Consider the following 24,990-nt stretch of genomic DNA (forward strand, 5'->3'; position numbering starts at 1 on the left):
CATAGGGTTTGCCCGATGGCAAATTTTCTTGTAGGACGTAGCATTAAAGTCCTAGTGCGTAGAGCGTGCTCCAATACTACAATCAAGCAATCAATGCAGGTATTCCGCAAGGTTGTGTCCACTCGCCGACCCTGTTCGTTCGGCATATCAATAACCTGTTGAATATCGACAACATCCGTTGCTATGCAGACGACGGCACCATCGACACATTATTTTCCGGCCATTCGAACATGTCTTGATCTGAAGTCGATGAGAACCGTATCAAACTTGTTTTAAAAATTGAAACGATACTGGAGAAAGTCTCTGTGTGGGGTAGTAGCAACCTTGATAAGTATAAACCTACAAATTCTCATGTTAGTTCGTTTTCTGCCAAAAAAGATCCTTTTGTCGTGTCTCCTACATTTAAAAGCGCTCTGCTAAGAACTTCACATAGCATCAGTACGCTTGGGGTTGGTATATCGAAAGAAGTCCGAATTCCGCAGTCATTTGGAACAAAAATCCAAACTGGGTGTTTTGGGTAGGGCTAAGCAGTATTTCACTCAGGTACAACGTATGCAGCTCTACAAGGTTTAAGTACAACTTCATATGAAATACTGCTCTTTGGGCTGGTGCTCCCATTTTTTCTTTTGACTAAATTCAGCAAAGGGTTTATCGAATTGTCAACCTCCAATGTATTACTGATCGGCTTAAGTCTCTGTCTCTCCACAGAGACATTGAGTCCCTTTGCGTTTTCTATAAATTGTACGACGATGAGTGTTCTAAAGAATTGTTTGAGTTGAACCCTCCTGCCTCGTTTCAACACCGTAGGAGCCATATGAATTCCAAATTTCAACAACATCACCTTTATGTTGGCAGTCTTCCACAGTCCGTTTCACAAGGCATTTTTTGCAAACTAGCGAATCAACTCCCAGTGGGGTTCTTTGCAGAGAGAGACGACCTCAATCTATTCAAACTTTGAGTGTACTTCTCCCTCAAAAGCCACTAAAAATGGGTGTCTATGGACTGCGATGACTGCCCTTTTGGGCGTCCCATATCCTGTGTATAGCAATAAATTATTATTATTCATATATCCATATTTAAAGAACAGTCGTTAAGTAATTTCTACAATATTATACCTACAACCCTGTAGCGACATCTACAATCTACGGTAGACAACTGCGATGAAGTTATACCCTAGTTTGCATATATATATACTAATCAATAATTTAGCGAGAAAGGCTCATGTCACCTCGCGTGCTGCAGCCTCCAAGGGCTATAGGCCCCCGTATCAGCAGGGCGCGAACATTTATACACCACCCGAAGGGGGCATATGCTCCGAACAGGACAAGCTCAACCCTTTCGAGGGGGTGTACAAGTAACTAACAACAAGTGAGGTACTTGTGTGTACCTATAATTTACTCAATTTCTAACTATATATGAGGCATATAACTGCTAAAACATTAAACAGGTTGTGCTGAGACCCTTTGTTCAAATACATGCAAAATAAATACCAGTTATGGCCAAGACACTTAAAAATATGGAAATTATATTTTAAAATAAAACGAAAATATATATTGGATTTATATTTTCACCAAATAAATTACACCAAAGCCGTAAAATAAAATAACATTTAAATATAAACTAAATATCACAAAACATAGGTAATTTGCGACACATACAATAAATACTTTTTAACAAAGCAAATAATAAAATGTTGTTTATTGTCGGTAAATAAAAATGAAAGTTCATAATTGCAGTCTTCGAAGTATTGGAGGAAGGACCATAAAATTACATCATTAATGTCACTACTAGTACCTATAAGACGTGACAGATTCCTTTTCGAATATAAATTCAACCAAATGTATTCGAACGAATATTCCTTGTCCTCAGACTTCGAAGAAAAAAAATCCTTGAAACCAGTCTTTAAAGTCAATATTAAAAAAATTGCTAGTGTCACGCTAAATAAATAGCTATACGTTTTAATTGTTTACGAGATCAACATCTATGTACATAATACAAAAATATTAAGTAATTTTACACTTTGTATGTGATATCACATTGTAACCTCTTTAAATAACGATTAAAAATAGCTTATAAACTCTGCGACTGATTTAGGATAAGTTGAGCAAGAAATTACGACAAAATTTCGAATTAAGACATTAATACTACTTTAAACTGACAGATTACAATTGACAAATGACGTATTAGCTTTGTCAAAAAAAGAAATCTAAATTGTATTCATTAAAAGAAAGACGTGCTTTGCCGGTTTTCTCACACACTGTAAGAGAAAACTATTAATTGCAAGTACTTGACAGAACGTCCTTTAATAGGCTGGAGTATCACATTCGACAGGTAAAACTTGCATATAGCAAATGCGATTTTAAATATAGAAATTTAATCGGTATTTTTTGAATCAATAAAATAGTTTTTATTTCCAAGTTACAAATTTTTATATAGTAACATTATCCAACGTTCCGTAATCCGTAAGTTTAATTTAGGGTAGAAGAGGTATTCAAGTAGATACTTTTAAACGAAATACAGTTTTAATTAGATGATATCTCGTAATATCACAATTTGAACTATAATAAAAAAAAACTACTCAATTTTCCTTTATCTACTACGTGGTTTGTACACGTATTTTATTAAAAGAGAGTCTAAGAAAATAGTTCTAATGCGCAAAATCTAAGAGAGTAACAATTGCTTGATGTAGATATTTTGGAATAGATATCATTCGCGAATTAGAGAATTTAAACAGTCTTTATATTTAAGTAGATTGGGAAGAGTTAGCTAGTGATGCATTTTCATGACTGTGTGTACAAATGCCGATAGATTAAAATATTTTTCATTACTTGTAAATTTTATTACTTTTCTTTATAGGCTGTGGCATTGCCAAGAGTTTGACAAGATATTACGAAACAGACTTAAAATTACACGTGACACGCGACACGTCTTTACCAACAACATACACTTACACAAACAAGGAAATAATTTCGATAAATTTGTTGGTCATTCACCAATATCTTTAGAACAATTAACATAAAAACTTTACTTTCAAAAATTAAATAAAATGGCAGCCCATAGAACATAAAAGAGATAGAGCGCCATATTATACTTGACAACCTGTTCGTAACTGTCAAATATTTGAATGAAATATTTTACAGCGCCTCTGATTACGTAAAAACAATGTTCATACAAATTTTTGACGCATGTTTTGTTCATTAGTGTTAACCTTTGTTACGGTTTTGATAATACTGATAATATGTACTGATGACAAACGAAAATTACCGATTTATCGAAAACCTTTTAGATGTGCTAACATTCGCTTGTGAGCTAGCGGAATATTTTATTGCTGCTATTTATGGGACCCTATGTCAATCGTGGAAGATTTCATTTCCTACAGAACGCCTTTTCATTATTCAAGGTTAATATTTAAAAACTAAGTATTATTCGTAATCAATATTCACATAGATATTTGTAGAACTATTTTTACTCCGTGATTAGCACCATTTTAGATTTTATATTAGAGTCACGTTTTATCACTTATCGGATTATTATGCAATAGATTATCTCAGGCGTGGATTTGAGCGGATTTAAACAAGTTTGCTTCACTTATAAAGAAATATAGTTGACAGATAACACATTTCAGGCAGCAATGAAATAAATAAGCGATCAATTTAAATTGACGTTTTGAAAATCGAACCCTCACAACGCATAATATAGTCTGTGTATAAAAAAATATGATGTATCAAACAAAACTTTTCAGCAAATATTACTCAATTGTTTAATAAGAGTAGACAAAATTTAGCTATAATTTAATCTGTTATTATAAAATAGCTGTGCCCCACAGTTTTCCCCCCGCATTAATTCAATATACCATACCATTATATGCATATCATTAGTTCCTGATAAAAGTAAGTTCAAACAAATTAACGTTTTTGCTATTAGTATGATAATACCATATCACTAGTAGATAAATGAAGTGGAACTAGCCTATAATACTGGATTTCTCATGAAACTGCCATTTATTAATTTATTTTCGGCGTGTGAATATGAAGTCTCAAAAGATTTTTTTTATAATTGGCCTAATTGCAATTATTTTATAGGTAGTTTAAATTCATAGAGCAGTTTTAATTTCAGATTTTATTCGTACTTGCCTATCTATACTATTTTTATAATGAAATATATTTGAAATTTTCTATTCTAGAAGGAAATCTCTCAGGTACAATGTTACCCATTATTTACTTCAATTTTTACGAAATACGATTGAAGATATAATTAAAAAGGAATTGGAATTCTATTAAATTTCACTTTCACAAATGGTTTATAATATATTATGACCAAAAACCTTAAGACTTAAAAAAATACATTTCAAACTATTACAACTTTAAGCATTTTTCTTCTTTAGAAAATAAACGGAAAAAATTGGAATTTAAATTATCTATATTAAAAAAATATTTACCTTTGGGACGCGATTTCTAAATTCATTAAAGATAACATGATTATAATATATACAATCAGAGCAATAAAATTATCTACATTTCAATAAATACATTTAAATTACAGAAGTAAGTATGACAATCGCGTGATATTGACTAGTTTAGTCTATAGCCAAAATGGCGCGAAGTCACTTCAAAATGGCGGATTTAAAATATGAAAAACAAAGTACAGACAATGTAATATAAGAAAGAGCGCTGTCGTCGCCATGTAGACCACAGATAAATTACTACCATCGGCAATTTTTATTTTTTGTCAATCGGGTACTTTGATCTCGGTCCAAATCGGGCAATATGGGGAAGCTGGGCCGCCCCAGGACCAGCCGCGCGGTATTGCCAGATGGCACAGACCAGATTTAATGGTCCCCGAATGGCCATTAAAATTGCTTTCCATGTTCCCCGGGCACAGAACAGAGCTTTTACCAATAGTATTTACATCCACTGTGGTCTTTGCTTCTTCGTTCAGCAATGATTCGCAGTTTTGTAACGCTGTAATAAAGAAAATTTCATTATATTAATGCAATGTTCAATTTTATTGTTTTTTTTAAGTATCCAAAAAATATAGTAAGATGACGAAAATCACTATAATAATATAATAATTCCAAGTGCCATTATCAGATTTAATATATTGCAATATCGGATAATTATTTAATTACAGATACAGCTATAATCGGCTCTTTTTGATAAAGAGGTTAACGAATTTCAAGGGCTTATTTCGGTATATTTTTTTACATGTGTCTAGTCTTCGTTAGATCTTAAAATATTTTATTTATTTAAATAAGAATTGAAAAAGAAATTGGTCACAATTTCTCCGTCCACCAAAAAGGTCAGCATTTATTACGATAATACTAGAATTAACCACAACATTTCAGACAAGGCATGATAAGGCGTGGTTAACATCTCTTAATTTAGGGAAAATATAAAACCGTACATTATTTCGAAATGCTATCGTATTAAAAAAAAAATTAGTTCAAGGACATTAAAGTATACGTAAAAATATTTTTTTTTCAAGCTCTCGAGTCGATTAGAAGTATTACAGTTGTAGGTATAAGAGAATACAGATGGAATTTAAATTAAAACAGATAAAAATAATTAATATTAATAAACTAATTTAAGTCCACAGTTTAAGGTCAAGCGTTATCAGAAATCACGGTACATATCCGTATTACGTAAGTGCTTCGAACAAAGCATCTCCTACTTATCACTATATCCTATGTATATATATACTAATATATATATATATATATACTAATAGATATTATAGAAACTGATAATAATCATTCCATAATTATTCAAAACGATAAAATACGTTAATAATTATGAAGCTATTTCTTTCTTTCAGTAAGGTGATAAAAAAATTCATTCTTTCTCTAAGGAGACACTATGACTGAGCGAAAAATTGAGGAACATTGTTTTGCATGTATGTATAGATATGTTTCCAATGTCGCATTTGTAATTCTCTTAGGACAAACAGTTACGCCTGTAATCAAAAGGGAACTTAACCGGTCCGTCTAGCTCAAAGGGTTAGGTAGCAAAGGGCCCTGTGGCCTTTTCTCTAGTTCTACTGCAAAAGTTTATATGGCTAAAAGAATTGAAAGATATAGGTAATATAGTCCGGTCTTTTCTTTATCGTTTTGTACTCGTGAATCACTTGGATCAACATGCTGCTCGGTCGTATCCATCCAAACATTAGCGATATCTTTTAATTTTTCACAAATTGTATTCATAGCATACAACAAAATTATAGTTCAGAAACGGTGGCTCTTAGGAAAAAAGTATTGATACATTTTGTATCGATAATTTTATGATCTACAATTGTCTGTTACTATACTTTTATAATAAAACTCTTTCTGAAAATCGCGAAATTTTTTTTCCATACAAGCGTTACGTTTTAAACAATTTTACTGATTCTCAGATTTACCTGACTAAATAAGGAACATACCTTGTTAAACAAATAAACACGATGCAAATTGCAATAATTTTGCATATGACTTGCGACATACATAATCCAGTAGGATGAATAATTACTATCAAACTATTGAAATCAATTCATTACTATTAAACGTTGTTTCATTTGTACGTACGTTGGTTTATGTTTACCACAGTAATATTGGAGTTTTTGTTAAAAACCTTATGAATTTAAAATTCTGTTGGATTATCACATCAAACGAAACGAGCCAGCATCCTCATCGCCTACATTTCTTTAGTTTTTGTTATCGACTGAACAACTTTGTCGCTTTCAAAGTCAAAAGGATTTATAATAACACTCACATTGCACATTTCCCCAAGTAAGAAACTCGCCAATGAGCGCTAGTTGTAGCTTAATGGCGGATGCCGCATCAACAACTTCCTTCAACCGTCTGCAGTCTTCTTCGTCCAGCGTATCCTTGCAGTGCACGTTCACCAAAATTATAGGCCGGCCGCATATAAGGAACGCTGGAATTTTGTAAAAATATGATTGAGTAAATAGTCTGTGTATCATATGCCAATAACATTTCTTTACGTCTGAAATTTGCAATTAATTAACCCTGGTACAATTTTATTTTTGTACAGAAGTATAATTTGTTGAAGTATAGTAAAAATATAATCTAGTAGTAGTATAGTACTAAGTACAGTCTTTGTCTAGGTGATTTTTGCGACGGCCTTATGATCATGGGATGTCATATGAGAGCTTCTGGATTCGAAATACAGCAAAGACAATCGTTGCTCTGGTGCTATATAGAAGCGTTATATTCTGAATAAGTTCCTTCAGAATATAACACTGCCCAACACTTTCTAAACGGTTATGGCGATTCAAATGAAATAAAAATAGCCTATATTCGGAAACTATAATAAGCATTGCATTATGTTATATTTAATATTGGTACACCAAAATCTTCTATTTGTCTCTCATATTCGCTAAAATTTTCCTAATTAAATCTTTCCCAGCTATCTCTTTTCTTTCATCTTTCCAAGTTTATGGTGGGCGTTCTTTTTTTGCGTACGGCATATTACTCGATAAAAATATTCCCCCTTCCAGAAAAATATGTTAGCGCAAAATCAATGTGTGGAAATGTCGTAGTCCCATTAGCGAGCACTTGACCTATGGCCGAGCATACAATCCGTACAAAGGTCAATTTAGAACAATGACAATGGAAATTGTATAATACTGATACAGATATAAAGTGAATCAATTATGAAAAACACATTTCGGAAATTGTTACAATATTGATATAACCTCATCTTCTTTACTAAGATTGTTTATGGTATAATTATGCGTGTAATATTTTTATGAATTATTCGAGACGTCATATATTTAAATTTGGATTTTTCATTAACGTATAAACGTTGGCCAATTATGCATTGGTTCGAAAATACTTTAGTGGTCAGCTGTCACAAAAAGGTGGTACACGGCAAAACACCTTAAACAACGCTCAGTTGTCGAACAAAGGACGTCGAGGTGATACGGGTTGAATTTTGTATTCTGCCTCGACGACCGGTGATGAAACTTAGCTGCAGGTAGCTCATCTAAACACCTTCCATGGATATGCGGTAGAAGATGCAGAAAAAATCACAACTCGTTAAGGGATCAATGCGTTCGGAAAGTTATTCGTAGTCGACGATTCGAATCGCTCTTTGTTGAATACGGTCAATAGAAAGGAGCTGGTAATGGAGATCTCCCATCTAGAGGTAAAAACAGTATTCTATGTGGGGCAGAATTTCCGCTTAATAGAGTTGCAAGCGGTGGCCCGGAGTGAAGTACCGTCTCGCCTTGCTGATCAAATCAAGCTGCTTGGAGGCTAATATGCATGTCAAGCATGTCAAGCCAAATGACAGCAAAACGTCATTCGATATGTCGATGCCCAGTATTCTGATGCTGGCTAAAGCTTTATAGAGAAACAAAAGGTGTTTTAAAGGACCGCGCAAACTTGTATTTTGTCATGGTTAAATTGGACTAGACTGGAAATATCTGTTGGTCGGTTGGTTACAATCCAAATAATACAATAATTGAATCCGGGACACAGATAACCCTTTTATTTAAATACAATGAAATAAGAATTTCACTGTTACTACGTAGTAAATGAAAAACTCACGTGTTGTACGCATGTTCCCGCTATCGGAAAAAATGCTTATCGCAGTAATAAAAATAGCAATTTCCCAACAAATATGAACGTTGTTTAGTGACAAAAGATGTTATGAAATAAGAAATTACAAGTGCAATTGTTTAGATAATTGCCATATTACTTCCCGGCTTTATTTAATTATAAGGAAAAGCTTTTTTTCTTTAACTAAGGATTTTGGTATGTATAGTAAAAATGTATGGAAACCTGTAGATTTATGATCGTAAATAAATAAGTAAAACTTTGTACTATTATTGAATATTACTATCAATTTACAGTATAATATTCTTCTTTAAATAGTTTTTTTAAAACTAATGTTTGTTTTGTTTTAATTGAGCAAAATAGTCTAGTTATAATATCTTCGTTTTCCGTTAAACAGATCATTAAAAAATTGGTTCATATCGAAATCAGACCGGCGCAAACTATTAAGTATGTAAGGTTTGACCGCAGGTGATGCTCGAAAGTGTATGACGCTGATTTAGTGACAATTAATATGCAAACGAAAATTCAAAGTCAATTTAACCGACATAATGTCATAGTATCATATTTTTTCAGACATACTAGATATTTAGGCTTATGTAGTTTCGGCACCATTTACAATTTAAATGAAACTAAAAGTGTGAGCCTTGAAGTATTTTCGCGCCGTACTCGGAACTACTGGATTCGTAACGATAATTAACGTGCAAGTTAATATATGCGGATCACCTCATTTTGCACCTTTTATAGATTGTGGCCGTCAGAATTAAAATGCGACAATTACGGACAGTAAAAACTAACCAAGTCGACCTAGAAAGCAAGCAGGTCAGTTCAAGAACGATGACAATTCATCGGCATGCCTAATCTTAAGGGTTATAACTACGAAGACTTAAACCAACCTTTCAGAAAAGATGAAGGGCAACTCTTCTTGTAAGAAATACTGTTAATGATGATCAGTTACACACAACACTTTACAAGTCATTTACACCAAAGATAAGGAAATTTATAGGACAGTTATCAGACAAGCCGTCTACATTTTGTAGTTACATTGCCTTTGAAAATCTTTTGTTCGTTGCATGAAAATCAACATTAAGGCTAGTTGAATGCTCAGCAATAGAAGCACTTATAGACAATGGTGGTAAAGAACTCAGAGTTCTTAGGGGTTACAAAAGAGTGTCTAAGTATCCAGTAGTCACTAAGCCTCTTGAGACAAGCCTGGCGGATCAAAATTTTCACTTGCAATCGGCTTTCCAAAAATCTTTGTAATTGTCTATTATATTAAATGCATAAAGTGTCAATATCTAACCTCTTTTAGAACTGCGTTCGATCAAATACGCTTTACAAAAATATATTTTTTAGCCCAACCGCAAGCATTTTAATCCCAACAAATTACCATATCCCAAACAGGTTATATTACATATTTGATGAAGCAATTTTCAAGTACAAGATTTTTTGTTTATCGTATTGTTATGCTGGATGAGATCGCTTCTAAGCCAAAAGGCGACAAGACATTGGACCGTAACGACCTAGAGTTAATGTTAACAAAGTACAGACAATGCCTGGAATGGTTCTGTGACAAAATTATTAAATTTGTAAAGGAGGCAAACAATAATGAAAGAACGTATCTTGTATGCAAACGCATCGTCCATGAATATTGAAATAATAATATTACCGATGTAGCCGGGGCATATCTCGTGAGACCCGCAACACGAATGACTATGATTTTATTTTATGTATCTTTTTAGTAAAAAAAATATAAGAGATGAAAAAAGTCCCTGGAACTATGGCAGGGGAGTAGATCGAAAATAGCTATAAAGAGATTTGTATTCAGACTTTATTTTATTGTTTATATACAAAGAACTGTACATAAATATTCATAAGAATAAAAATTATACGTACGAGTCGGCATCCAATAAATGGGAAGTATAAATTAAATATATTTTTTGTTTCATTGCCAACACCGTGAGCTTGTAATTGATACTTTAGATTGGTACTCCAAGCCCGTTATTGAACTTTCTGAATTGAAAGTTTCTTCAATACGGTTTTGCAGAGCAAATAAAAAATTCTCATTGATAATTTCGTAGCGCACACTAAAAAAATAAATAAAATATGTTTATTATGTAACATAAGATACAAGTATCACTTATTCCACGTTATTAAATTTAAATAAGTAGAAGACAGAGGATGAAGGCCGAGAGAGAAAGCCGGCGTAAAAATCTCTCGGTACTCTTTTAAAATAACAATTCATCAATCAACACTAATATCAAAAAGAATCTACGAGAAACTTCTTACAACCTGAAACATATTCAATTTGGCAAGATTAAGAACATTGATGCCAAATCTGCATAAATCTACAAAGAAATCAATAATAACATTTTTTGATATCTTAAAAAGAAAAAATAAAGACTTGCACATATTCTGAAAAGCGCAAAAGTTTAAAACTCAAGTCAATATACTGAATAAGTAAGTGTAAATCGACTTGCTAAAAGCAAACCTTCATAACGCAAACCCCACTTTTGATATTTTTATCTATAAAATATGAGTCGAATTAGTAGTACAAAAATTACTTGAATTTCTGATTATACTAGGTGTACCTATATAAAACTAGTTATAACGTCAGTTCGTTGAGTCTGATAAATTTTGAATCGTTGAATATAATTAATTAAATCTCTATTGTACAATAACTGTCCACATCGTATCCCGTAGCTTCATACTAACTGATGGTAACTAAAGTTATCGTGATTGATGTGCCCTTTCCTTTTCAATATGTGCGTTTTATAGTCCCAAGAGAGACATATATTTTAATTCCTTTGTTTTGTTCCATTAATTTAGTCCAAGTAATTGAGTATCATTTGTAGATTTGCACTTCTTGCGCTGACCGTATCATTTTTTTCACACCGTGATTGTCTGGAAGATGTCGGTCGAAAGCGATAAGGCCGCTAAACACCCTGTTTTTCATTTAAATATTTTAATTTTACTGTTTTATGTATTACTGCAACGAAGTGTTGTTACTTTGTGTGTGAACTTTACGCTTCATACTTCTTTCTTTACATTTTTGTTTTTAGGTTTGCCTGGGAGAAATATTTTTTTTACGATAGGACCGCCGTTGCATCCGTCATAAGTTTATGTTATTTGTTTTTCCTTTAATGAATCGAAGTATAAATAAATAAAATATTTTATTGATGAAGTACAGTTCAATCAATATTTTGTTACCATTGGAAATTTCAATTATAAATAACAAAACAATATTCACATAAAGATTACACAAACCCAAGCCAAAGTTCTAAACACTTCATATTCCACAGTACCGAAGTAAACTTTCGACCTTTCTATGAATGTCACAAACTCCCTGGGGCCTAAATATAATTAAACTCATATTCATAATACGTCCATGACAAACGTCACGTGTTATGCTTTCGAATCGTATTAAATTATTAATCCCTATTGATTTGCCTATTTCGGACATCAAACCTGAACCACAATAATTATTAAAATTATACGCAGTCAATTTATCTGCATGTCATAATAAATCTTTTTCATACGTATCATTCATTCGTCGTGCATCGTACACGAGACATTTCTCGATTTAATATGCATTTTAAAAATCATGAAAACGAATTCATTACCAAAATATATCTACTGCAAGCATTATCCATGTTCAGTCGCATTGCAGTGCGTTGCCAACTAATCGGATACAGGTATTATGTCATATCTTACGTATATGTTATGCTCTTGTGGATTATGTATTGTTTTTAAAAGAAAATTATTATGTGTATAAGCAATGTTTAGTTTGTTATATATTCGAAAATCATCACTCAATCTACCTACTACTACAATATTACCTATGTACCTATTCTACTACAAGATATTAATATTATTAAATAACGTATCCACCAAAAAATATCACGCGAAAACTCCTATTTATCTTTTAGCTAATAAGTTATTTCATTTTAACAGAATTACTGGTTAAAGAATTTTCAGCATCAGTTTTTTTTAAAGGGAGCAAGCAGGGTAGAATTTCACACTGGCTTTTGGCAAGTTTCAAACTCAAACTATCTTTATTCATATAGGTATATAAGTACACTTATTAACGTCAAAAAGAACTTAAATTAATTGTAAATTTACATTTACTACCAGTTCGCAAGTCAAGGGCGTAGAGCGGGTAAGAAGAGTTTGCCGGACTTTTAAGAATTGGTGGAGTATGTAGCTGATTCCAAATAGTGGTGGTATGCGACAAAAACTGTCTTAAAATCGCTTACTAGAGACTCTTTCCTACAAACTTTTCCCCTTTATAATTTGTATAGATGTTAGGCGATAAAATCTAGTAAGCCACAAATAAAATATTTCAATTGTATAGATTTTTGATGCATTATAAAAATCCAATAAAACCGTATGAAACAAGAGAAAGCGGAAATAATAAACAATATTAACAACGTTCTTCGGTTATGACCTTCACTACATTAGGAACGTATACAGTACGTACGAAGTAAGTAGACAGTAAGTCAGTAATAAAATCTGAATAGACCACAAATCAAGCCAATTATGCGAAACAATGGTCGAACGAATCATTGTTCGACTTCTGACAAATTATTAATAAAAATGTTAACTGAATAACATAATTCATAAAATTCCTATTTTTACTGACTTAAAAGGGAGAATTGTAGAAATATGGGAATGGCGTGGAATGACGATATCCCAAATTCTATCACTTGAAACGATAATGTTTGTTTATAACAAAAAGCATGGTTTGCCATACTAATAAAATGATTTTTGATTACTACTTTCTTATGATTATGTAATGAATTATGACGTTTCGGTGGACGGAGTATATGTGACCAACCGTCAGATAAATTTCTGTATTTTTTTAAATAAATAAAACACAAATAGTCACACAGATCAACAATTATGTAGCGCTAAGACATATTCTGTGTAGCAGACTGTAGCTGCCTTATTTATTACAATCGCTGTTTACCTTAAAACGACAATAGATCATTCTAGACGCTTTTAAATTATATTTGGTTTAATTTTGACACATTTATGTAAATGTCAGCTTCGGCTCGGCTTACCAGACTACATACCTCCCCTCCATGCTTGTGGCTTTACATGATACGTGAATAATTTGTATTCATGTTTAAAGAAAATTCCTAAATCGATCGGGATATTATGAGAAAATGGCGATTTGTTATCAATTATAAATATTATAAACATTCGTGAGAAAGTCTTTATCAAACACAATAGTTCGATAACATTTCAGTTTTACAACACACGAAGTTATCATAAACATTAACGTTAAAATTACAGGTACATTGAACATGTTTCTAACATCTTGGTCTTAAAACACGGCCATTTGAACTTTATACGAACTCAGGATCGAAGGTAAGAATGTTCAAGAATACAGAATCTTTAGTAATGCAAAGACTTTATGTGATTAATATAAAAATAGCCTATATGATGACATTACATTACTAATTAGTAAGTGTATCTGTAAAACCTATATATTCATCGTTATAATTTGATTTCTAGACTATATTTTTGGTACATCGTTTAAGCTATAATGTTTCATATGCGACTACGTTTATATCAAAACGCGCAAAACGCGCAAATCCCTTATCAATTCATTTACATCTATTCTAACATAATAAAGAGAAGAAAATTTTTTTTGACGAATAAAATCAAAATTCAAAAATTATTTAATCATTGAAATCCTACATTATCCGTGGGTAACATAGACTATAGTTATTTCCAAAATGTCCAGCTTTGCAAAGCCGGAACAGGCCGTTTAATAAAAAAACCCTATAAATAACGAACAGGTATACTATTTCTGATAACCCAATGTATACAGAATACAGTTATACAATCGCTAGCCAGCCGCATTCTTACAAAGCAGCACAAAAAGTATAATTTTACATACGAAATAACAATTTTATAAAATTCAATTACATACAAATTACATTATTTTTATAATTTCCATAAAAACATACCAGCAGCGTTGGGCTAGTGGCTTAAGCGTGCGACTCTCATCCCTGAGGTAGTAGGTTCGATCCCCAATGTGTTTTTTTCCATGTGAGCATTTAACATTAGCTCGAACAGTGAAGGAAAACATTGTGAGGAAACCGGTTTGCCTTACGACCCGAAAAGTGGACGGCGTGCGTCAGGCACAGAAGGCCTATTCGATTAACAAATGATCAAGAAACAGGTACAGAAATCTGACCCCAGACCTAAAAATGTTGTAGCGCCATTGATTTATTTTTATTTCATAAAGACATACCAATTATTATGCTATATATTTCATACTATTGCTTAGAAATAACCGCATTTATGAGTTATTGCATGAATAACATTCAAATACAAATGATGAACAAAGTAAATATATTTCTAAAGCAGTGTCAGTCACACTTACATCATACATTTATCTTTGTGTGGAAAATGTAAACAAGACATGTCCATCCGGTTAATGTTAATGCACTGAGGAAATTATCACATATTATATATCTCTGTAGTAAAGAAATATTATAGTCCCTACGTATTTAAACGCAACAAATAATTATATCTTAACTTATTATGGCAGTGTCTCGTAAATATGGGGCTGTTAGTGTTATGAAGTAGGGGTACATCACGGACCGACCCCACATCATTTTGTTGCCCCTGCGCAATCTCGAACTGGTATAAATTACAATAAGCCACCAAAAATGTTTTCACAGAGCAACGTTTTATCTTGACTTTGAATGTAAAGGAGAAACCGCAAGAATTTGTTATAATACAGTAACATTATACTGTTGGAGAAATAACAACCTCGTTATATCATCTCAATATTCTATTCATTCAATACATACTAGCTTACTTCGATGTAATAGACGTAATAAGCAATTAAATTAATAAAGTACCTAGCTTCTGTTTGTTTTTTCAAACAAATCGTGTTTTGTTTAGGAAAACCTCTCCAGAACGTCTAGAAAAAAATATTGTTACTGGCAGAGAGACTTCGAGGCCAATCCTTTACTCGCTAGACCGATCAAGTAAAGCTTACAGGTCACCAAGGCGCTGAGGTTTGAATCAGACCTTCAGAAATGAAGAGCGCCACCGAAGAAGTACATAATACCAGAAGATAAAATTGAATTCAAATATCCGTGAGGACGAAAAATAACACGATGTTTACAGTGTCAATAGAAAAGTACCTTTCGGTCATATTGTATCTACGTGACAATTTCACAAAATGTCCTTCAAAAAGGACATCAGTTCTAAGCGTGATAACAAACAATTATACGACACGGTTCGTGGTACGTAATTATCTCTTATGGTGTTATGATAAATTGCCACAGAAATAGTAAATTTTTACCTACTTCAAATGATATTTCCTGTATGCCCCCATATCCCTGCATAATTCATTTATCAGTGATCAAAATTATTTAAGAATGAACAGAAAAGTTTAGTAAAATGCATAAAAAATATGTTAATGACAAATTTATAGCTAGAGAATTAATAACAAGATCTCAACGCTTATTTTTAATTCATATTTGGCGCATACCATAAAAAGTAAATTTATTCGTCATTTATCAACCTTATAACGGAATTGAAAAGCTGGGTTAACCCGCATAATTACTATAAAAAAGCTATATGCAGGTACTGAAGAAAAATACATCTAAAATCGTTTTAAATTTGTTTTACAGTGAAAATCACCGCCCAGGGATAGCCGTTTTTGCCTGTATAAAATCACTTTATATAATTACCTTGCGTGCTGGTGTTGAATCGATCACTTCGCAGGTCATCCAGCATTTCCACCAGCTGCTTAACATCACAATTCACCACCAGATGGAGCTGGTCCGTCGCTACATCCTCTATCGTCACACTTTTGTTGTTGCCATTACTGTTTTCATATATGAAGCAGAGGGGGCGACTGTAAGTAATATATTACAATAATAACATTGTCATTAAACAAATAAAGTAAAGTAAAAGATATAACGCCTATGGACTAGAGGTTTTTTATATTCTCTATTATTGGATATAAATAATGAAAAAAACTTTAAAATAGGATATTTATAATTGTATCCAATATTTCGAATAAAATATTGGTGAATATATAATATGTATATGTATAATAATCTTTGAAAAACGACAACACAAACGACTTATTTCTGTAGTTTTTTTTTATTTTAAATTATACTTTTAAAATTTAAAACAAGCATCTTAGTACGAATCTTAAGGCAAAAATAAAGAAAACCAATTTTTATAAATAATTTTGTTTATCGGTCTGTTCATTAATATGTATTACGTGTAACTAATACAACTACCCATAACAAAGAAAACCCTATGTGTTATAAATTTTACGTAACAAAAAATAACATTATTTCAGACTTTCAAACGTCTTTCACTCACGTATAACAAAACCAGCAAAAACATTTTGAACGCAAAAACTTGTTTGTAAGAATTCTTAAAATTTGGATATCACCTTATATTTCTATTTCATCTTTCGTACTGAAGTAATAATGTAAAGCTATCATTTGAAAAACCTTATATTAGTATGTGACACTAAAGTTCGCGTGAAGCGGGTGGTGATGTGAGTTAATGTATAAATAATAATTAATATATTAAATCTAACACGGCCAACCTTAATTCTGACAAGACACAATCAAACGACAAGCTTGTTATCTATATTCTTAGAATGTTTATCTATAAAGAATTTATTTTGGATCTGCTCAAAATTGATGTAAGAACCTAATTTACTTTCACAATACTGATTCAAAACATAAATTCTCTGTAAAATTTGAGTCAGATCCGTCAAGCTGTTTCGCGTGATTGAGTAACAATATAAAATCGTGGTCCAGTTTCATGGAGGTTTATTATTATAATTGAGTACTTTAAATATTCTGAAGACAAGGTAATTTTATTCCTATTTATTTATGTTTTGTCTACAATGCAGTTTGTAAAAGTAATTGAAATTCAAGGTATTACAACAATATCTACTCGTACAAGGGTAACATGATCTTGAAATGGCTCTTTGTACTGGTTTGGTGATTGATTCGTCGAGCTTGCTTATTGGTTATATATATAAACTAGTTAATACATTATATTCCATTCTATGTAACAGAAAATCATATAAAACAAAGATATAAACCCTCAAGAAACTATTTTAATGCGAAACTCGTGAAGTCGCGTGTTTTCGTGTTAAGAGACTCTTTTTCGTTCATAGCATGCGCTAGTCCGTTTTACAATTAATTTATTGATGTATTTATTTATATTAATGTTTGTTATATTTTAAGTAACTGGCGACCCAAATTACCGAGAGCTGGCAGTGAAGAAAGCATACCTAAGCCATGTTGGAGGTAGTGGACCAATCATCATTAAAACATAAAAACAATTTGACAGATACAGACGAAACATTTCGACAAAACTTAAGTAGTTAAGAGTACAATTCAACTGATTTCTATTATAAATAAGGGGAGCAGTGGTGGCCTAGTGGCTCTAACGTGCGACTTTCATCTCTGAGGTCGGAGGTTCGATCCCTGGCTGTGGATCCCCCTGATGCGCATTAACATTTGCTTGAAGGAAAACATCGTGAGGAAACCGGCTTGCCTTAGACCCAAAAAGTTGACGAAGTATGTCAGGCACACGAGGCTGAACACCTACCTGCCTATTAAATTGACATATGATGAAACAGATACAGAAATTTGAGACCCAGACCTACAAAGGTTGTAGCGCCATAGATTTTTTGTTTAAATAAGGAGTGTATGGCAATACGGCCTTAATGACTCAATTTTCGTCAATAATTTCATGGTTGCATGGAAAGTATCATAAATGTATATTTATTAACTACGTGTATTATACGGGCATAAGTATATTTATTCAATAGTTCAATTTAATTACCATTTAAAATTTATTATTGACATTAAAATCCATTTATATGTTAAAAACGTTTTTAAACTTGGTTAACTATAATTTATTTTATAAACTATGGACTTGTTTATTATTTACTAGTTTGAGGGATGATGTAATTTATTATTAGTTTTAATTTATTAGTTTTTTTTTTTGAGGTTTTCGATCATTTAAGCCAGTGGTGGGAAAACTTTTATAATGGCGGGTCACAAAGTTTAAGAAATTCTAGAGGAAGGCCAGAATTATAAAAAAATGCATTGTTGTTAAAGCTTTTAATTATAATATTATAAAAACAATACAAATAGAATCTACTTTTTATTCTCGACTGCCAAAACGTAATTATTAGATACGGGCCATATACTATCCATGCTGTTGGACCCTCGTCATGCCGGATTGAATACTTTCGCGGGCTGTACTTTGCCTATCACTGATTTAAGCTTATCGACTACACCAACAGAGCAGCGTACTAGCGAGTACCTTACAGTGACGCGACCTTTAGCCATAAAGAATACGACTAAGAAGAAACCTTTTGAGGCTGCTGGACAGATACTTATTTTCCATATAGGGCTCGAAACCTATAGATTCGATTCCCAAATTAATGAAGGCTATGACGGCCAACGTTAACCTTTCAGTGGGAGACGCAGATATAGCATCTTTTCCGCCAACAAAACGAACAAATGAAAAGACATCAAGAAAATAGAAGCAAGTTGAATACTGTTTAAACAGGATTTATATACTTATATTATAATTAAAGAATTCCGTCCGTAACTTAAAACTTAAGTATTTTTTCAGAGGTAAATATAAAAAAAATGTTTGCGACTCATAAATAATAATTATTACATCAAAAATGTATGCACATAAGGAAATATGTATACTCAAGAGACGAGAGGAAATTTTTATTATTTTATTACAAGTATTTTGTCTTTGTTGATATTTTGACGTAGCGATTGCTAAGATAAATTAATCATTTTGTGTCACATTGTTATATCTGATAGCAAATTTATTTTAAACAATAAAGTGGTTTTTAATAGTATCGAGGTCTAGGCTATCTGAGACAATGTGTAGTTTAAAATCATCTATACAAATGTATAATAACTACAACACATTAATTGCATATTTAGTATCATAGCACCTGGATATATTTTACTATAGTGCCATATATTTTATCATTTACTGACGATAGGCGACTATTGCAAAATGAAAAAACAAAATCATTAACATATTGTATCATCTTACGTTCTAAAATAATACTCTTAGTACGTAAAAGTACTAAAACTACCGAGTCATAATTTATATATGTCGCAGCCAACCAGCTTAGTTAGCCGTTCAATTAACAGCCTAGGCTTTTAAGTGGCGGCCTGAAAGCCAGCCAGTTGATCAAACAGCTAGACAATGACCAAATCAAACTTGGATCAATGAAGTTTCATAACTTGCCTAGCCCGTTAATTTAAATTAAATTTCACTTTCTGCCACTCACAAACTCGAAACGTAGCTCTTCAAACTGTCAATACGGCGTCGGCAAACCACAGCTTTGATGGTGTTTTCCAAAGTTTCTTGAAAGATAACAAGTATAATGGAAGTGGGTAGCGAGAATAATTTTATTTCTGCCAAAGAATGAGTCTATCCTACGAATGGCCTAAGCATTAGCTAGCCAATTTATTTAATGTAAAAATCACTACAGCTGAATATCTTTCAGGCCGTTAGTTAAACGGCGCCATTTAGTTAAAAGGCTAGGCTGTTAATTGATCGGCTAATGAAGCTAGTAGACTGCGACATATACATATATACACTATAATTTATAATCATACAGCATTGGATATCTAACCTTAATTCTTAAATTGTAAACTAGGTGAATATAAAAAAAATGATTTTTTGTGCAACATTGACTTATCCAAGATGTCCCATGCGTTGTGTATTATGCATGGGATTATAAAAACCATGTTTTAATTTTTGCAAATTATACCTAGTCCAGCCATAAGTTCTGTTACAAATGAAAATGACCATTTTCAATGGAGTAATGTAATATTATTAAAATTTATACCCACATATTTATTAAAGTCTCAGCAAAAACAAGAAAAATATTCTATTCAAAATGGCCACCGTTGGCTTTTAATCTGTTTGGCCACGAATCTATGGAGTTACGCACTGTTTCCAAGGGATATTTCGCCACTGCTTGCTCCAAACATTTCTTGAGATACTAAATGTCGCCGTGTCGTTTAGAGCACGCCATGTCCTCTAAAACTGACCATAATTTAAAGTTTTGTGGGAGGAGGTCTATGCTAAATGAGGGCAAGTCTTTAGCTCTTATAAAGTCCAGAACGTTGGTTTCAAGCCTGGCTTGGGTGCCTTGTTAGTGCCTTGTACCCAGGTGCAGAAACCTGCTGAAAAGTCCACGGTATATTTTTAAAAGTGTATTGCTGAGAGGTTCCATCCAGGATCCAAGACTGCATCTTCATACATTTTGGCTGAAGTTTTCATTTCTTTTTCAGTAAAATGTAATCACACTCTTTGATAAGACACGCCCCACCAAACCATCACTGACGCAGGATGTTGACCTCGTTGTACCTTTCCGACCACTTGAGCAGCTTCTTTAGAACTGTGCGTGTGGACTTTATCATTTTGCTTATTGTAGTGTTCAATCATGAAAATTAAGTCATCGGCATTTTTGTGCTTTTCACCAGCATATCGCGACAGGTGTTTTGATCAATCCACTCTCTAGGTTGAATTAGGACATGTCCTGCATATCGACGATAAGCACCGAGCTTGTCTAGTTTTATAATACGCGACAGAGTCCTAGCGGCAATCTTCATTTCTCGCGATAAGGTTTTTTTGCTTCCTAATGGGGTTTTGACGAATTCTGGCTTTAAGAGCATTTACAGCCTTTGTAGTTCTAACAGCACGCGGCCACCCCGATATCTGATCTTCGACAGACGAAGTGTTGTTGTGTCTGTTGATAATACCTACGGTATACGAACATAAGCTTTTGAAGTGTCTTGAATATGACAAACGGCTACATCTACATTGTATCAGGCGATCACTGCAATTCTATTTTCTTCAACACCCCATTCAATATTGTAATTTGATAATGAACACGATTTTTTTTTGGAAATGGCACAAAATCGAAATAAGTTTTTATGTGACAGTATTTATGGCCAGACTTAGTCATGTTTTAAAAATATTTATAACCTAACATATCAATCAATATGAGTATAAACGTGAAAGGTATGTATCAAAATATATTTTAGAATATGACTCACCAATCAGCACTCTGTGGTATGCAATATTCCCAATTTTGACTATTTAGCTTCCACTCTCTAACTCTCCTTATAGTTGGTGCATTTAACTCTTCACATATGATTTTAATTGCATCAGTTTCTACAACATCTTGTATAGCTATTACGGACAACCTGAATAAAAGTTTAATTTTAATATGGGTAAAAAAATAACAGTCATAATCAAATTGTTATAACACACTTTTGCTATATCTAAAAAATTGTTTGTCATATTTCTTATTAGCATGTTAAGTGACCTTATATGCATAATTATTATAAATTATATTGAAATACACTTAATTACAAAAAATTTGTGTAATTATAATTGATAAGTAAAGATAAACAATTATAGAATGTGAATGCAAGATATTTTAACACAGAACAATTTATACCTTACTTGCCAACCAAAATAGGCAACTTTTACACATCTATACTCTACTTACTTATTTTCTAATATTGTCCGACACATCACTTCCCGTACTCCAGGATTTATCACCTTTTCTATTGTTAATTGGTGAATATTCCATGATGCAAGACGACAACATCTTACACCTTCTCTTTCATACATAAAATCTTCTCTTACCACTGGTCTATGTGAGTATGCTGATAACAAGTCTAAAATATCATTAACAGGTGCTGCAGCAAATCCGTTTGGTAGTGTTAAAGGAAATTTAACTGGCATTGTAAAGCTCTTTCGGCTTGGTGACACTGGTGTTTTCAATTCACTACTTATTAATGATCCATTTAAAGAAGCATCTGTCCATCCATTTACATGGCCATTTGGCAAATGTTGCTCACTCTCACTTTTTCTTAAATCTAAACTTAAGTGAGGTTTCACACCACTTAATCTCACAATATCTATGCCTCTGACTTTTATTAAATCATCTAAAGACTTAAAGGGTCCTTTTTTATCCCTATAATCAACTATATTAGCAGCTAGCTCCTGGTTGAGGCCTGGTACACATTGCAATTGGAACACACTAGAGGAATTAACAGAACATAGTTTAGTTTCCATAGACAATCGAAAGCTATCTAGTGAATGAGTGCATGAGCTTGCTCTAGATACTTGTCTTCTTATATTTGTACATATTTCTGGTCTTAGTAACTCTAATTTTTCAGCACCTATACCTAAAATACACAATGTAATTATATGTACAATAGCATAAACCAATTATACATTGAATTATATTGGATTAAATTGTATGAAATCTCTTGTAGTCTTATTAGCTTACAATTAGTCTTATTATGAAATAAATAGGTTCTTATAAAAAAATCAGTTACAACGAATGCCTTACAAGCTGTTTTATTATACACAAAATTATTTTTAAACAATATAAATATAGACTAAGATTATCAATTACCTGATACTAAAGCAAGGTCATCAACTCGCTTGAAACGACCGATCATCTGGCGATGTCTGACTATTTCCCGCGCCAGCTGTCTACTTACTCCTGGCAGAGTCATTAGCTGTTCTTCAGTAGCCGTATTAATATTCATCAACTCTGGATATTCCTCTGAGGGCGGCAAATTGAATGTGTGACTAAAACTGGACTTATTTAATTTCGAGCGCCGCACAAATCCTCGAAAGGACTTTCGGCTGCCCTTACTCCTTATAGAGCTTGGACTTTGCCCCATTTCTCCAAAAAACACTTGCATTAAGCACGTAACATTACACAAATTCACAAGGTATTAATCGCAACTATTATTAGACTGTAATTAGAAATACGCGCACTTGTAGACTGCACCTTAACACTGATATACACAACAATTGTATTTTTGAGTTGGCAAAATAACCAATTCAAGACTAAAGGAATGTATAAATCGTATCGATTAGTTACATCGTCTATCCATCAAAGAAATTTTTACGAATCTAATTCCATTAAATACATACTATAAAGTGAACAAGAGACACAAAAGTAAAAAACGCGAAACACAAATCGTAGTCGAATAGAAACTGACTAGTGAGTTGTCACTATACGCATAATTTTGAAGGTTTGATTTGACACATCAATTTGACGACTACACAATACTATTAGGCTTCGACAGTACAGTAAGGTATACACATATACACAGATGATAAATACTAAATGATTTACAACGATATAAAAATATTTATAAAACGAAGGGTTGTTTGTTTTTATTGTTTACTTTAGACGCTCTTTTCCCGTGTAGTGCCAACTGCAGTAGGTATGTCAGATTACCGAAGCGAAGACCGTATTATCACTAATGTTTTCATTTGCAAAGCATTATGTTTTTATATATATCTTATTAATTTATATATTTAGACTTGAAGTAATTGATATTATTATTTACTTTATATGTTCAAATCTAAGAAAAGTCCAGTTAATTACGACACAATTTTGTATATACGAAAAAATAGTGCGAGTGTTTTAAATTAATAAAAAATATAGTAAATAAAAAATAATACTCCCAAAATAAAATAGCACATTAGTTTCGTGTCATTTATTTTTCAAAGTAATTAATAAATATTTCGTCTGTACAATAGCAGCTAAGCTTTATTTAACCTATTAAAAGTAAGGTACACATTTAAACTTCGTAAACATATAATTTTACGAAGATAAGTGTAAGTATAATTTCTAAATTAAATGTATTTAAAGAATTTAAGACTTCGCCATTAACATATAATAGTTTTTAGAATATTAGCTAGTGATTCTATTTTTTTTTCTAGTAACAATATTGTTAGACTGTTATAAGAACAGTTACAGATAAAATACGTGATATATTATAAAAGTTAGAAGGCTGTAACTGCAATATCTACTAAATTAACAATCTTATGAGAGTAATGATCCGCTTTTAATTGATGACGTTTACAAAGCCTAGACAATTGATGACTGTTATAACAAAGCCAAAAGATTAATATTAAATTTTGTAAATAAAACATGCGTCTCCTGTAATTTTAAAGGTTTTTGAAACTAATACAGAAACACATTACCTACTCAAGGCTAACAAATGTAAAAAGAAAAAATCTGTCACCTATTTTTTCATCAAAAATATCACAGAAAAGTAAAATATTACGTAAGTATGCGTTTAAAAAAACAACGAGCAGTGTGACTAGTAAATGAAAAATTATGTAATTAATTAAATCCATTTACATAAACATGCTATGTTGGTGCTAAAAAGATTTTTTTAACCTGGTAACAAGCAAAAAAATATATTGATTTTGGACCAGACATTAAATCTTTTTTGCTTATTAAAGGACATTGATATAAAATGAATGTTTAATCGTCATTAATACTTTCAATAGCTGTATTGGGGTAAAATTATTAGTAGTAAATATTAAGC

General features: G+C 32.4%; 1 protein-coding gene across 1 annotated transcript; it reads right to left on the bottom strand.

Moving 5' to 3' along the window:
- Window positions 1-1,555: 1,555 nt before the first annotated feature.
- Window positions 1,556-23,624, bottom strand: LOC123708125 (endonuclease/exonuclease/phosphatase family domain-containing protein 1-like). The gene is made up of 6 exons (XM_045658646.1): window positions 23,049-23,624; window positions 22,131-22,815; window positions 21,673-21,822; window positions 16,273-16,439; window positions 6,744-6,908; window positions 1,556-4,961 (listed from the first exon to the last, which is right to left on the bottom strand). Exons 1-6 carry the CDS (start codon window positions 23,341-23,343, stop codon window positions 4,729-4,731), a joined length of 1,695 nt encoding a protein of 564 aa, XP_045514602.1. The 5' UTR covers window positions 23,344-23,624; the 3' UTR covers window positions 1,556-4,728.
- Window positions 23,625-24,990: the final 1,366 nt, after the last annotated feature.

The sequence above is a fragment of the Pieris brassicae genome, chromosome 4 (genome assembly GCF_905147105.1).
Source record: "Pieris brassicae chromosome 4, ilPieBrab1.1, whole genome shotgun sequence".
Taxonomy (NCBI): Eukaryota; Metazoa; Arthropoda; class Insecta; order Lepidoptera; family Pieridae; genus Pieris; species Pieris brassicae.